The sequence below is a fragment of the Homarus americanus genome, unplaced genomic scaffold (assembly GCF_018991925.1).
Source record: "Homarus americanus isolate GMGI-L3 unplaced genomic scaffold, GMGI_Hamer_2.0 scaffold39675, whole genome shotgun sequence".
Classification (NCBI taxonomy): Eukaryota; Metazoa; Arthropoda; class Malacostraca; order Decapoda; family Nephropidae; genus Homarus; species Homarus americanus.
In genome coordinates, this window is record NW_024736071.1 from 9550751 (window position 1) to 9568214 (window position 17464).

General features: G+C 36.4%; 1 protein-coding gene across 5 annotated transcripts in view; it reads right to left on the reverse strand.

Annotated features, from left to right (window-relative positions):
• Nucleotides 1–296: 296 nt before the first annotated feature.
• LOC121871778 (tuberin-like) overlaps nucleotides 297–17464 on the reverse strand; it is a 286863-nt gene continuing 269695 nt past the window's right edge. For 4 of the 5 annotated variants that reach the window (XM_042374251.1, XM_042374253.1, XM_042374252.1 and 1 more), the window contains exons 31-34: nucleotides 16139–16258; nucleotides 11564–11704; nucleotides 1493–1666; nucleotides 297–1112 (exon numbers count right to left, since the gene is read on the reverse strand). In XM_042374251.1, the coding sequence (XP_042230185.1) occupies nucleotides 891–1112; nucleotides 1493–1666; nucleotides 11564–11704; nucleotides 16139–16258 (657 nt within the window). In that variant the 3' untranslated portion in view covers nucleotides 297–890. The remainder of the gene's footprint in view (nucleotides 1113–1492; nucleotides 1667–11563; nucleotides 11705–16138; nucleotides 16259–17464) is intronic. The other variant, XM_042374254.1, reaches the window with a different exon arrangement.

The window sequence follows — 17464 nt, forward strand, 5'->3', positions numbered from 1 at the left end:
CATTTGTTAGTACCCTACCTTTATTACCATACCTTAAATTAGGGACCAAAGGCTAAAGAAATCATAGAGCAAAAAACTTTAAGCCCTCTAAATACAACATAGGTAGATACAGTTGCTTTATACAGATGTATCGTGTGTGAAGAAAAATAAATTAAATGAGAAAGAAAGTGAATGCAGTGTGATGTTTAGGAAGTAAGGATTGTAGTAGCAGTTTGCCAACACTGCTTGTATCACCACCAGTGCAAGAGAAAGAAGGACACCATAGTTATGGTGGGTGCATTTAACAGTAAATGAAAGGGTAGTAAAAAAAACATTTTTTTACACAACGTTTTTACGGTGCAAAACGTTTAACATAAATTAAAATGATGCTTTACATATATCCTGTACTGTATATATAATAATATGCACACTTTATATATTTAGTGGTAACTTCATTCCATAATACATATCTTTAACTAGTGGATGTATATTGTATATCTTAGTAATAGTGTAAAAAAACTTAGCAAGCAAAAATATAAAAAGTGACATGTAAGAAGCATGGTTTATATAATGTCTTTAAGAGTACATTAAATGTACTATTGAGCAATATTCACCAAAATACTATATTTATGGACTAAGAACAAAAATTTATTCTGCCAAATCTACACTCCTTAAAAAAAATCATAAAAAAATTAAAAAATGTTTAATCTTTGTAGGTAGATAAAAATTATAACTTATCTAAACAACTTTGTGCACTGGCCATTAAGGATCCTAATTTAGGACCACAGTCTTACACAATGAATGCATTATCACCAAGCTTTGCAAAAAAATATTGAGGGCTTTTAAAAGGTGGCTAATATCTGAAGGAAAAAAAACTTACTACTATGCCAGCCTTAGGTTTTTCTTTGACCTCAAGATAGGAACTGATGCCAGTAACCAGACCCTCCACCCCTTCCTTTGTCCCCTTTATCTTGATCTGTCAAATCAGTGAAATCCATGGAGGTTGTTTGTCCTTCATTTTCAGAAAGCACCATCTGTCGAATCTTTCTGATCTTCCTCATCCTCTCCAGCCAATTGCTAGCATATGGGTTGCCTGGTGGACGATTCAGTGACTCCCAGATTGTAGATGCCAGCTTAAAAAAATAAAAATACAGTACTCTATGGTGTTATTAAGAAAATATATATTTTCTACATATTCAACAACAAAAGATCTCATGTTACACATTTAAGACTAGAAAGTAAAATTTACATCTACTGTATATTTAATGCAATACAGTAGTTATCAAATATAAAATTTATCATATTCACTGGAGGATTGATCCATGAAGAGAACTAAAGATCTGTGTATTAAATTCATCAGCAAGTAATATTACATTCAAAAGCTACATTTTACCATTTTATTAAGTCTTTTTCCTCAATTAATTAACAATTGATTCTTTTATGCTAATCATCTTTAAAATTTTCTTGCCTCTATCTCAAACAAATAATTCGAGTACGGAACTTATTTACTCACGTCAGCATGAAGAGCAAGTTGACGCACTAAGATGGGAAGGTTGGTGTCTGAAACTAGCCTAGGATCACTTCCACCACCAACAAATTCCATCAGTTCTGGACGGCACAAAAGACCAACACTGTTGGTGGAGTGGTCTTCTGGAACCACTTCTACAACTGTGTGGTTGAACTGACCCTGTTGATGCAAAGTTACAAATAATAAATGATATGCCTGCAATACTTTTTAAATATTGTTAATGCAAATGGAACAATTAGGCACCATCATTCTCAAATTTATCTTAGTTCTCATTTTTCTTATATTTTATATGAAGTTATAAACTATACACTAAAACCAGCCATTCTAGCCTATTTCAGCCTAGGGGAGGCCTGGGTAAATAAAACCTGAATTGGAGGAATAATCCTCTAAATCAAGGTACAGTATTCTACCATTAAAAATAAAAAATATATAAAATAAATGGAGGACTTATTCTGATATCCAATTTTATAACCAAATCCAGATCAAAACAGTTCTTGTACAAAGAAGTTGCGATAATTCGCAGGTTAGGTACAAGACGACTGTGAATTATGAAACAGTAAAGTATACAGTGGTCCCTCGGTTAACGAACACAATTCATTCCACAAAGTCGATTGTTAACAGAAAATTTCGTTTACCGAATCCATTGTTCCAATGGGATATTGGGTAATTGGTTCCAGCTCACAGAAAAGTACATACAAAGTAAAAAAAAAAAAAATGCAGTAAAGTACACTTACTTTAAGGTGTGTATGTAGAAGGTTCCTGGTTGATGATGATGATGGGAAATAGAAGTGGGGGTGGAGAAGGGAGAAGAGAAGGAAGTGGGGATGGAGGAAAAATCACCTTTCAGGGGACCCATGCTTGATGCAGTAATTTCACCAATAAAATTTTAAGTTCACTAGGTGTAAATCAAGATTTCAGAATGACCGATAATTTTAATGTAAAAAATGCAAAAATATTCAAGACACCAACAAAATCGATGTTCATTCCACTGTAAACAAAGCCAGACTGACGCCTGGTGGGTGGGTAAAGCGGCTGATAGGCGCAAAAAAAACTAGCTCCCTGTACTGCAAATATTATCAATATGTTAACTAAATTTTAAAATGACTAATAATTTTAATACAGGATAAGAAATGCAAAAATATTTAAGAGCATAACTTTCTTGATGTATACTCCACTGGAAACCAATGTAAACATAGAACAGATTACCTGTACTGAATTGGCAGACTAGCCCATCAGCTGATCAGCTGATGCTCACAACAAAAAGTGTTTGTCGTAAGGATTTTGTTAATAGTTTTATTCGTTAACCGAATTGAAGATCCTTATGGGAGGTAATTCGTTAACTGAAATTTCGTTAATCGAACCGTTCGTTAACCGAGGGACCACTGTACAATAGTTTAACCGATTTAAATGAAAATAATTATTTAGGTTCCTGAAACCCAAAACTGTGCATAAGCTGTTCAAAAATTGTTTTAATAAACACTAAATATCATAAATAAAACATAAAAAATATAATATTGTTCGATATTACAAAAACAGCTCCCTTTATTCTCATAATCATCCTCTGGGTGACACCATTGCACCCACATGGAGACAGGCAGGCTGGCTGCTCTGCTGTTCACCTATTATGCAAACTTGTTAAGAAACCACCAGGAATTTAACAAAATACAGGTAACCCCAAGATATGATGGGGTTAAGCTCCTGAAAAACCCATTGCTAGGTGAATTATCGTAAATAGGGAGCATTATAACAAGGGGTTCAATGGGATATGTTCCCAGCCAGTCCCCAAACACACATGTATCACCGGCAAAAAATTTCCTACAATCAAGTAAACATCATTCACCACATCATATTGGATAAGTCTGGTCATCATCATATGTCCCCTTCGAAGCTAAGGGAGTCTTGAAGATGAAGTGGATATGTTACTCTGACTCTCACACAGCCTCTGGAGAGTCTCATGGTGCTCAACAATGTTAAGCTTCACCTCAGAGACATAGTTGTCTTTGATGCCTTGGCCTCTTCCTAGATATTTTCAAAGTTACACTGCTCACATTACAGTCACAAAAACAGAGCAAACGATAAAAAAAAAAAATGATAGCGGCTGACACTGCTCACATTCTCCAAACAACAGAATAAACACGCCTTACAGTCACACAAACACAGAAAATATCACTTCACAGTCACCATAATACAATTCAATGTAAATGTTAGTGCTGTCCTCTCACTATACGAGAAAACAAAAACAAAACAATGATAAGTACAATGTACGATGATGGCCGATAATTGTTGAGCCGTACGATGCCAGGTTTTACGATTGACAAAGAACCAGACACAGGGCTATACTGCGTGGGTGGGCCATATGGCGGCACATGGGAGGCTGACAAGTGAAGGTAGAGATTTATGGTGTACATCTCCTCCCCGACTTACGACCACCCGGACATACGACCTCCTCAGTTGTACCAAAATTTTGTCAAATTACGTATTTTTGAGTCCCAACGTCAGTGATTGCGCTGTGTACTGAAAATTTTTTTGTTTGTAATTCACTTTAAAATTGCTGGCAAGCTTAAAAGTGAAAGTTTTCTGGTGCTGAGAAGAAAAAGAGACACCCATTTTAGATTTTCTATGTATTATTTAAGCATTTTTGACTTATGGCCTGGATTTGGGTCCCTAACCCCGCCGTAAGTCGGGAAGGAGCTGTATAGGGTTAAATATTATTTCCTTATAAATTGTCACTGACTTGGCAGAGAAAAATATAACTTCCATTGCTGGATCCTTGCAAGATGGCAATTAATTTGAGTACAATATAAACAACCCATAGTTTGCATGAGTTCCAACCAATGTATGTCAATGGCTATTCGATGGATATCGTTAAAGAGAGTTGGTTTGATCGTATATAGGGAGATGGCATTAATTTATAACCATCGTTGAAGTGAAATATCGCATCTCGGGATATAGTATCTCAGGGGTTACCTGTAACTCATTTGAGGTTGAGTGTGAGAATTATTATTATTACTTTATTTATATTTTTTGGGGGGGGGGGAGGGGGAAGGAATTATTTTACAATTATGTCTTATTAACCCAACACCAAATGAACCTAAATAATATGGTAATTATGGTGAATCTGCATAGTGATTATAAAAGGGTCTCAGGGGTGACGTAGGGACAGTTAGCAGAGGAGGAGGAGAGTAATTTTCCGTTCCAGCCATTTAATTTTAAAATTTCATATTATATTTTATTTATAAGTCACATCAGAGCATTGAAATAATATTTCCACAACTTTCATGGTTTTTTATGACATCACAAAAATTGTGACCAAGTCCCAGGTTGCTGATCTGACTTTCAGCCTCATTTACACACAATTGCAGGGTTTCAATTGTTTCTCTTACTTTGACAACACAACATACATATAGTATATTTTTTCTCACTCTTGAATTTTTTTTTCATATATATTTATGGTTCTACAGTATTATTATTATTATTATTATTATTATTATTATTATTATTATTATAGGGTATTTTATAATTTTTATAGTCAACCCTCACTTTACGCGGTCCCACATTCCGCGTTTCCGCGTTTCCATGTTGCCCTGCCAGAACCCAGGATGCTCACATTCCGCAGTGGGTGTACCCCTTTACACGGGTGAAGTATAATTTTTTTATTTAGCTCATAAAATTCATACAAACTATCCGGCCAGAATATAATTTACATTGCTGGAATTCTTACAATTTGATGATCATTTTGAATATAAACATCACAGATTTTGCATTAGACATACAAATTTTAGATATAATGTTTACTCTGAGTAAATATGCTATCTTTTGTGCAAAATATATGACATTTATATTCAAAATATTCCTGGTCTTACAAGGAATCCAGCAATGTCAATTATATTATCCTAACTTTAGTCTGATTTATTATTTATTACTAAAAAGGTAAACAGTCTGGTATTCCCACACATTTATCTGGTAGGGACGGTTGGTGGGGGGTGGGGGGGGTGGGGGGGAGGGAGGGACCGGCGACCGACCACCTGGCATGTGTGAAGAATATTTTTTTTTTTTTATTAACTGAAGATTTTTATTTTAGCTCATAAAATTCATACAAATTACCCGGCCAGAATATAATTTACATTGCTGGAATTCTTACAATTTGATGATCATTTTGAATATAAACATCATATATTTTGCATTAGACATTAAATTTTTAGATATAATGTTTACTCTGAGTATATGACATTTATATTCAAAATATTCCTGGTCTTACAAGGAATCCAGCAATGTCAATTATATTATCCTAACTTTAATCTGAGGTAATATTTAATACTAAATGTTAAAATCTAGTTTTTTCACCCACCTTTTCTCTTGAAGGGAGGGTTGGTGGGAGGTGGGGGGGAGGGTTGGGATGGACTGACCATCTGGCTCTGTTGGAAGAGGGGGGAAGGCAAGGTGGGGTACTTTGATTGACAGATAGTGTCTGAAGAATATTTTTTTTTTTATTAACTGAAGATATTTGTTTTAGCTCATAAAATTCATACAAATTACCCAGCCAGAATATAATTTACATTGCTGGTATTCTTACAATTTGATGATCATTTTGAATATAAACATCATAGATTTTGCATTAGACATACAAATTTTAGATGTAATATTTACTCCGAGTAAATATGTTATCTTTTGTGAAAAATATATGACATTTATATTCAAAATATTCCTGGTCTTACAAGGAATCCAGCAATGTCAATTATATTATCCTAAGTTTAGTTTGAGGAATTATTTATTACTATACCTGGTTTTCCCCCAAAAATTTCTCAGAGGGAAGAGCCAGTGAGTGTACTGTGAGAAGAGGGGGAGGGAGTAGTCCATTATTTGAATGGACATTAACTTGGCGACTGTATTTCTCTATTTCTCTTAAGTATTAATTGTGTGCATGTACCATCATAAAATTAAGATGTTATTTTTACTAGAACATAGGTATTGTGTCGGAAAAAGTGGAGTTTGGGGGTCAGCTGGTCTCTATTTCATTTAATCCCATATGTTATGTTATTCACAGAAAATAGCAGAAAATAGCAGGCAAGTTTTGATCTAATCCTCCCCCAGTTCTCAAAGCTAATGATGGCAACTCCATTGTTGCCCCTCAAGAAGTAGCAGAGTTTTTTGCCACAGCGTTTGCAGGGGTGTCTTCTATGGCAGCTCGATTCTCAAGGTTTAAACGGGTGTGTAGAGTAGAGGAGTTGCAAACCCTACATTTTGGAGTGGGACACGGCGAGACATACAACATGTTCTCAATGAAAGAAATAAGAACTGCCTTCTCACTCACTGGAGATACATCACCAGGGCCTGATGATATCCCATTTTCAATGCTCCACCACCTTGAAGTTGAGGCACAGACCTTTCTATTGGAGCTATATTACAGGATTTAGAGCAGTGGTTCTCAACCTTGTTTGCCCCATGCACCCCTTTCACCATATGTCAGAATGTCATTCCCCCCTCCTTTCCAAGATTGTCTGCCTCAAAAAGTGCATTCCAAATAATATGCATATAATACTGAAAATCCTTTATTTTTTCCATATTAGTATCAGTTTCCCCCCCTGAAAACCTGAGGGGGGAAATTCCCCCCTGGTTGAGAACCCCTGATTTAGAGAGAGCGTGCCTATGGCGGGAGGATACTGTCCTGCCTTTCAAGAAGACTGGAAAAGAGGGTCTTCACCCACTAGAATATCGCCCTATAGCTCTGACCTTCTGTATCTGCAAGTTGTTTGAAAAGATGGTCAACTCGTGATTATTATACTACTTGGAGAAGAATGCCCTCTTTGACCATATCAATCTAGCTTCTGGAAGGTGCACTCAACAATATATGCTCAAGTTTGTCTTGAGTCCTTGGTCTGTGAGGCTTTTGCTCATCACCAGCATCTAGTCTGCATTTTTTTTTTTTTGACGTAGAGAAAGCATACAACTCAGTTTGTAGATTTGACATCCTTAAGGAGCTTCATAATTTTGGATTGCGAGGATATTTACCATCAATAATAGGCCAGGTTTTGGGATGTCGCACTTTTAGGGTCCTCGTAGCTACAGAAATGTCAGTACCACATATCCAGGAGGACGGGGCTCCTCAAGGCAGTGTCTTGAGTGTGACCCTATTTGCCATCACAATAAATGAGGTAGCAGCATTGGTTCCAGGTGGTGTATCAATCTCATTGTATGTAGGCAACTTTGCCATTTGGTATGCAGCTTCCTACATGTCAGGGGCTAAACATTGCATGCAACTTGCACTAGACAAGGTTTCACGTTGGACCATAGAACATGGTTTCAGATTTTCTCCCTTGAAGACCGTTGCCATGTATTTCAGCCGCCTTCGAGGTGTTCACCCAGATCCTGCTCTACAGCTCTATGGTTGCCAAAGAGTCTTGCCAGCATGCTCTCATAATAATGAGAGTCTTGCGGCATACATCGTGGGGTACTGACAGAGGAGCTTTGCTACACCTTTCCTTTACCACATGTTAGTTAGACCCAAACTGGATTATGGGTGTGAGGTATACTCCTCAGCCACTGAGGCTAGACTCAATACACTGAACTCTATTCACCGTTCTGGGGGTATCCCTGGCAACCGGTGCCTTCAGGTTTTTGCCAATCTTGAATCTGCTAGTTGATGTTGATGAATCACCCTTTGATCTTTGTTCTTCAGGTCCAGTGTTGGTTTCGCCTGCATCATCTTCCGCAGTTTGTAACCAACACTTGTGTAGTTAACGAGACTATGTTCCCACACTACAGTCAGAATCTGGGCCTCCCACAACCTTATGACTTCAGGGTAAGGAAATCTGTGAGTATTCTTTTTCTTCCTCCTGTTCAGATATGCCCCATGTAGTTCCCTAGTGCCTCTCTGTGGATTCTCCCTAAGTTCAAGTTTGTCAGTATACAGTAATACCCCGATTTACGCGGTCAATTGAACCCACAGGGTACCGCGGAAAGTGAAAACCGCGTAAAGTGAACAACAGAACATATGCGATTAATTCCAATAGAGACTGGTTCCACTTTTTCCGACACAATACCTATGTTGTCGTATAAATAACATCTAAATTTTATGATGGTATGCTCACACAATTAATATTTAAGAGAAATACAGTCGCCAGGTTAATGTCCATTCAAATAATGGACTCAAATCCCCCTCTTCCCAGCTCACTAGCTCCTACCTCTCTGAGAGAAATGGTTGGGTGAAAACACTAGATTTTAATGTTTAGTAATAAATAATACCTCAGACTAAAGTTAGGATAATATAATTGACATTTCTGGATTCCTTGAAGGTCAGGGAATATTTTGAATGTAAACTTCATATATTTTGCACGAAAGATAAAATATTTGCTTTGTGTAAACTAAATTATTACATTAGATCTAAAATTTGTATGTCTAATGCAAAATCCATGATGTTTATATTCAAAATGATCATCATATTGTAAGAATTCCAGCAATGTAAATTATATTCTGGCCGGGTAATTTGTATGAATTTTATGAGCTAAAATAAATATCTTCAGTAAATAAACAAAGAAATATTCTTCAAGGACACTATCTGTCAATCAAAATACCCCACCTCCGCCCTCCCTCCCTTCCTACCTCCCACCTTCCCTCCCTACCAGAGAAGCGATTGGGAGAAAATAATATATTTACATTTTTAGTAATAAATAATAACCCAGACTAAAGTTAGGATAATATAATTGACATTTCTAGATTCCTTGCAGGTCAGGGAATATTTTGAATGTAAACTTCATATATTTTGCACAAACGATAAAATATTTGCTTTGTGTAAACCAAATTCTTACATTAGATCTAAAATTTGTATGTCTAATGCAAAATCCATGATGTTTATATTCAAAATGATCATCATATTGTAAGAATTCCAGCAATGTAAATTATATTCTGGCAGGGTAATTTGTATGAATTTTATGAGCTAAAAAAAAAAAAAAAAAAATTATACTTCACCGCGTATATGAGTAGATGCACCGCGGAAAGTGAAAGTCCAAGTCCGGTTCTGGCAAGGTACCGCGTAAATGAGAACACGGAAAGTGAAACCGTGTAAAGCGAGGTAATACTGTATATGTTTTTAGCTCATAAAATATATAATTTACATTGCTGGAAGCCTTACAAGATGGTGATCATTTTAAATATAAACATCCTAAAATTTGCATTAGACATACAAATTTTAGATGTAGTTTAAGAATTTTATGAAAAAGAGCAAAAATTTTATTTTTTGTGCAAAATATATGACGTTTACATTCAAAATATTCCCTGTCCTGTAAGGAATCCAGCATTGTCAATTATATTTTCCTAACTTTAGTCTGAGGTATTATTTATAAAAAAAAATGTAAATACAGTAAAACCTCGATTAACCGACCACATATGGGGGAAAGGGGCCGACGGGTAATCCAAAAGGTCGGTTAATAGTCATAAAATCTACGGAAATAAAACATACATTTTCAAAATACCTTTCCCTAACCTACCTCATTTAAGTCCCTCTATTCATTTTTGTTCATTTGCCATTCACATATCAATAGAATTTGCTTTAAAACATTAACCACTTCAGTAAATAAATATGAACCAGCACAGAAACAGTGAATAATAAATGGAAAAGTCACAGAACATGTCATCACAAAAATTGTGACCAAGTGCCAGGTTGCTCATCTGACTTTCTGCCTCATTTACACACAGTTGCAGGGTCTCAATTGTTTCTCTTACTATTGACAACACAACATACATACAGGTACATTGTTTCTCACTCTTGATTTTTTTTTTAATTTTTGTATTTCTTTATGGTTCTTTATTACTATTATTATTATTATTATTATTATTATTATTATTATTATTATTATTATTATTATTAATAATATTATTATTATTACATTATTGCCCCTCAGGCCCCGATGTGGGTCAGTGACCTGTGCCTGGGTGGGCTAATCCCCATATTTTATTTTATTTCATTTATTTATTTATTTATTTATTTATTTTTAAGGGATTCGGTATTGACGGTTATTCCGAAAGTCGGTTTATCGAGGGTCGGTTAATCGAGGTTTTACTGTATACTGTTTTTCCCCAAACATTTCTCTGGTAGGGAGGGAAGGTGGGGGGGTCGGGAGGGAGAGACCCAGCGAGCGTGGAAGCGGGAGGTGGGGTATTTTGATCGACAAATAGTGTCTGGGTGCAGTATAATTTGTTTATTTACTGAAGAAATTTGTTTTTAGCTCAAAATTCATACAAATAACCTGGCCAGAATATAATTTACATTGCAAGACACCACATACTATCAGGATCCTTCCCCTATCTCTAATCTTCCCCAGCACCTCCCTATACCTCTTCAAAAGTTCCTCACTCCTAACCTTTCCTATGTCGTTACCTCCTACACTAAGACACACTACTGGCTTGGTACCCTCCCCTGACAAAACCCTATCTATTCTCTTAGCTACATGCCCTATCCCAGCCCCAGGAAAACACACCCTAGTCCTACGTTTCCCATGTCCTGAACAAAAAGTCCTATCTAAGAACCTCACCTGGCTGTCCCCAACTACCACGACCCTACCACTGGGTAGCGTGGGAGGGGACGTCCTCTCCTTTGTGGAGGAAGCCGGCCTTCTACACAAACTTTGAGTTTTATCTATTAACATTTGAATAGCTTTTATGAAAGTTCTGTTATTTATTACCTTGCATTAAATGATTTTGGTCTTTTAAGCCTTAAATTTTATTTGGCAATATATGACCAAAGTTGTTGATTCGCCAGGGATGTAATTACCACAATCAATTAATCAATTACTCTCTCTTCTCACTCATTGATGACTATATTCCCTTTTGTAGTGGAGGTGAAAATTATTACCTTGCCATAATCTTTGTACATTATGCTCTGACACTACATATACTGTAAGTTTATTTTCTTATCTAACTTATCATTTCAAAAGTAAGTAATCTTTTTATTAATAAGCCAAGTCCTGTATAAAAGTTACAACATTGGTTAATTAACAGCTTCTACAACACACCTGTTTTTTTATTAAAAATAATTGCTATAAAAAGATTACACTTCCTTACCTTAATTGTATTAATATTGTATGGGTAACCACTCTCATTATATACAATAGTAACATAGTTGTTGCCAATATGACGTTTCTTCCCATTACAATTTGGATCCGACTCCTTCGTTGGCATCAGGGTTGCAATGTGGAAGACAACCTGAAAAGACCAATATCAAGTTGATATAAAAAAGTTCTATGAATGACAACCATATTCACTTTCCCATTTCCTTAGTGTTCCAAAGCTATTTTTGTGAAATATCTTCCTTTTGTTTAGGTTATTTCATATCTATATGCATTAGACTACTGGATATGAACTGCTAGAAATGACAGAAAAACTAAGCTGGGGGTTGTAGTTCTCAGTAGGGTACATACAGTATTAAAAGCAACATAAACAAAATTATAAAATTCTATTTTATGGCTGAGAGTGATATAAATTACCTGTGAGACTCGAGCAAACTAAATAAATTCAATAAGCAGGCCAATATCCTGTCAGATAATGTAATTGTTTTATTAACCCCTTCGCTATGGGGATGCCACTTTTATTCAGGTCAGAGGTGGCACTGAATACAAGATGTTAAACAACCACTTTCCCATCCAAACTATGGCTTCTGAAATGTGCTTGAGATCCATTCCTGTGACTGCCTCAAAAACCAGTAAGTTCAATGATCACAGGGATGAATCTGTCTTGAGTAGATTAGGTTAAATTTTAAATGTGTTTGCTTAGCTGGTGAATTGGTATGCTTGACATTCGAAAATACAGCTAAGGTAATGCTTGATAATTAAGAAGGTAATTATTTCTGTCAGCTGGACAGTGATGTTACCCTAATTTTTTATCCTTTATTTAACAATTTTCCATTTACCCAATATAATTTCTATACTGTACTGTATTGTACAGTTGGGGTAAAAAATTTGTGATACAGTTGGACCATATTGTTATATATGCGTACAGTGGTCCCTCGGTTAACGAACACAATTCGTTCCAGAAGGTCCTTCGTTAACCGAAAATTTCGTTAACTGAATCCATTGTTTCAATGGGATATTGGGTAATTGGTTCCAGCTCACCGAAAAGTACATACAAAGTAAAAAAAAATGCAGTAAAGTACACTTACTTTGAGGTGTGTATGTAGAAGGTTCCTGGTTGATGATGATGGTGGGAATTAGAAGTGGGGGTGGAGGAGAAGGGAGAAGAGAAGGAAGTGGGGATGGAGGAGAAATCACCTTTCAAGGGACCCATGCTTGACACAATAGTTTCACCAATAAAATTTTAAGTTCACTAGGTGTAATTCAAGATCATTTTCTTTAAATCAACACTGCACTGCACTATATATTATCAATATTTTAACTAAAGTTCAGAATGACCAATAATTTCAATGAAAAATGCAAAAATATTCAAGACACCAACAAAATAGATGCTCTCTCCACTGTTATCAAAATTCAACTGACGCCTTGTGACCGACTCACGCATCTGATGGGCACACAACAAACTAGTCCCTGTACTGCATATATTATCAATATGTTAAATAAATGTTAAAATGACAAATAATTTTAATATAAAACATGCAAAAACATTAAAGAGCACAACTTTATTGATATTTACTCCATTGGAAACGAATGTAAACATAGAACAGATTACTGAATTGGCAGAGTACCCCATCAACTGATCAGTTGATGCTCACAACAAAACGTGATTTTTGTAAGGACTTCGTGAATCGAATGTTTGTTCGTTAACCGAGGGACCACTGTATGTTTATATGCTGCCTTTATTGATTATTATATATGCATTATATATTATGTTACTTCTTACCAAAGTTAGAATGTGTTTAGGCCTGTGTAGTCACAAATGTGTTAGGCACGTGGTACACAACAACAACGAATAAACGCTCTGAGTAAGACTGAACATGTGGCTTCTCATTCTCCCATTAAATCATGTAAGATACTACACATATAACCGATGTCTCGGTAAAATGCGCCAAGAGTGTCATAGAAGAAAATCATCTTGTTTTTGTCTGAAATTATCATTAAACACAAAGAAATACCCTATATCTAATTATGTCCTCAACTGTAAGTTGACCGAAGAATATCTTGTTCAAGTGGTTATGGCATTATCTGAAGACTCAAAAACTGCTGAGAGATTAAATGGTGAGGATAGTGAGGAATCTGAGGTGAAAATAGGGGTTCTCATCAGTGGTCTATCTTACGCCCCCTACCGTCTATCATGATCCTTGAGGCAATATCACGTGACTTCAGGTGGTTTGCCCTGGGAGTATTTGCATGCTGATGGCTTTGTGCTAACAGCAGATATTATTGAAGTGGCAGTAGAAAAATTTAAAAGTGGAAGAAAGGAAAGGAGTCGAAGGCTTGAGAGTGAATATGGCCATGTGCTGTCTGTAAGAAAGGTATTGGCAGCAACTCAATAATGTGGAAGGTGGGTACACAAGGGGTCTAGTGGAGTAGATGGCACACTGCAGGATGTTACTGAGTTTAAAAGTCCAGTACGAACAGGTAATCTGTGTCCTTAACAAGGCTGGAGAAATTTAACACTGGGGATATATCCCTGGACTGTGTTCCTGAGTTTTTAGTACCTAGGTGACATGATCAATATTGGAGGCAGTGCTGAAGCTAGCTCAATTGCAAGAGCCAGAAATGGCTGGGGGAAATTTAGGAAGATGCTGCCTTTATTGATGGCAAGAGATCCTTCCTTCTTCTTGAAAGGAAAAATGCTTGGAATTGGTGTGAGAAGAATGATATTGTTAAGTTGTATGGCAGTAAAATACGGGTGGTTAAAGAGAATGACATAGGAAGGCTGGAGTGAGTTAAAATGAAAATGGTGAGGTGTTTGTGCAATATGACTATGTATTGAAAGTATTGGCAATATTTTGTATAGAGGTAGGCTAAGATGGTTTGGGCATGTAGAGAGAATGGAGCAGACCAATTGGGTCAATAAATGAACAAGTCTAAATGTGGCGAGAGGAGAGCTAGAAGGCCAAGAATGACATGGAGAAAGGTTGTAAAAAATGATGTTAGACTTAAGAAACTGATGAAAGAGGATGCAAGAGATCCCTCAACATGGACAGATGTCATCAGGTAATCACTTCTAACCCACGCAAGGGTGAAAAATGGTTGTAAGATGTTAACGATGATGATGATGATGATGAGTATGACACTTTTCTTTCACCACATCTCATAACATAGCAGTTGCTCAAAGAATTCTTCATATCTCCCTCTAATTTTATATATACATTTTTTCTTCTGTAATACAGTATATCCACTCTTCATTCTTAACTGTAATAGTGATTGTTTCTATGATTTTCTCATTCTATTCAGTTCCCTTCAGAACAACTGCCTGTTCTCTTAAAAACTTGAGACATACTTCTTTCTATTTTTCAACTGCTCCTCTTTTTTTCTTTCACAGTAGAAAACTTGAATAACCATGCGTAAGAGGGACTTACACCAAACATCATATACCTGATAAATTCTTTAATCTCAATAACAGTTGGAAAATCTGAGAAGGTGAAATTGCTCTGATATGGCACTAGTATTAATCTAAGACACTCTGATAGCTCACAAGGCCTAGCCAGATTTTTTTTTCTCAATTGTGAAAAGGTTGAGGATTGAGCTTACTCTATTTATGTGTGTTCTTACCTCTTTTTCTGAGTGGTAATCTCTCTCTCTCTCTCTCTCTCTCTCTCTCTCTCTCTCTCTCTCTCTCTCTCTCTCTCTCTCTCTCTCTCTCTCTCTCTCTCTCTCTCTCTCTCTCTCTCTCTCTCTCTCTCTCTCTCTCTCTCTCTCTCTCTCTCTCTCTCTCTCTCTCTCTCTCTCTCTCTCTCTCTCTCTCTCTCTCTCTCTCTCTCTCTCTCTCTCTCTCTCTCTCTCTCTCTCTCTCTCTCTCTCTCTCTCTCTCTCTCTCTCTCTCTCTCTCTCTCTCTCTCTCTCTCTCTCTCTCTCTCTCTCTCTCTCTCTCTCTCTCTCTCTCTCTCTCTCTCTCTCTCTCTCTCTCTCTCTCTCTCTCTCTCTCTCTCTCTCTCTCTCTCTCTCTCTCTCTCTCTCTCTCTCTCTCTCTCTCTCTCTCTCTCTCTCTCTCTCTCTCTCTCTCTCTCTCTCTCTCTCTCTCTCTCTCTCTCTCTCTCTCTCTCTCTCTCTCTCTCTCTCTCTCTCTCTCTCTCTCTCTCTCTCTCTCTCTCTCTCTCTCTCTCTCTCTCTCTCTCTCTCTCTCTCTCTCTCTCTCTCTCTCTCTCTCTCTCTCTCTCTCTCTCTCTCTCTCTCTCTCTCTCTCTCTCTCTCTCTCTCTCTCTCTCTCTCTCTCTCTCTCTCTCTCTCTCTCTCTCTCTCTCTCTCTCTCTCTCTCTCTCTCTCTCTCTCTCTCTCTCTCTCTCTCTCTCTCTCTCTCTCTCTCTCTCTCTCTCTCTCTCTCTCTCTCTCTCTCTCTCTCTCTCTCTCTCTCTCTCTCTCTCTCTCTCTCTCTCTCTCTCTCTCTCTCTCTCTCTCTCTCTCTCTCTCTCTCTCTCTCTCTCTCTCTTGAGACCCTAATGGGTTAAATGTTATAACTGTCAAAGTTACAGAATCTAAACATTGCAAAATGAGAGAAACAAACCTGCATTACATCATCATGCCAAATGTAAACTAGCTTGCCATCATTGCCTTTTGTGTCAAGGCCACCAAGAAACACCTCATCTTGCAATACAGAGCTCAGTTCAAGTACAGAACCCAAACCCTGAAAAGACAATAAAATGCACTGAAATTACTATGTGTGTGTGTGTATGTGTGTGTGAGTATTTCTATTTTGGTTTCCTATTCAAACTGGTTGGTATAAGAATACAGAAACAATCAGGTAGATAATAATAATGCACACATTCAACTAATACTGTAGCATAACTACCAACCAAACACATTGAGAAAAAAATAAAAAAATAAAAAAAATAAATTATATACATACTACCCGGTATAATATATATATATATATATATATATATATATATATATATATATATATATATATATATATATATATATATATATATATATATATATATATATATATATATATATACAAGTATTACCCGCCCTAGCAGGTTTCACTTAACGCGTTTTATCATATACGCGGTGCCTCGCCAGAGCTGAACTTTCACTTAACACGGATTTTTTCCACATATACGCGGTGAGTGTCCGGCTCGAGACGCTATTTTTAGATTTGCCCCACCCGCCACCCTGCCTGACTGTCTGTTTTAGCTCATAAAAGTCATACAAATTACCCGGCCAGAATATAATTTACATTGCTGGAATTCTTATAATTTGGTGATCATTTTGAATATATACATCATATATTTTGCATTAGACATACAAATTTTAGATAAAAAATTTTCTCAGAGTAACTATGTTATCTTTTGTGCAAAATATATGACATTTATATTCAAAATATTCCTGGTCTTACAAGGAATCCAGCAATGTCAATTATATTATCCTAACTTTAGTTTGAGGTATTATTTATTAAAATTTAGTGGTTATCCCACACATCTCCTTGGGACGGTTGGTGGGGGGTGGGGGGGGAGGGAGGGACCGACCGACCATCTGTTACCCAGTGAAGAATTATTGTTTTTTTTTATTAACTGAAGATATTTGTTTTAGCTCATAAAATTCATACAAATTACCCGGTCTGAATATAATTTACATTGCTGGAATTCTTATAATTTGATGATCATTTTGAATATAAACATCATATTTTTGCATTAGACATACGTACAAATTTTAGATAAAATTTTTTCTCAAATTAACTATGTTATCTTTTGTGCAAAATATATGACATTTATATTCAAAATATTCCTGGTCTTACAAGGAATCCAGCAATGTCAATTATATTATCCTAACTTTAATCTGAGGTATTGTTTAATACAAAATGTTAAAATTTATTTTTTTCACCCCA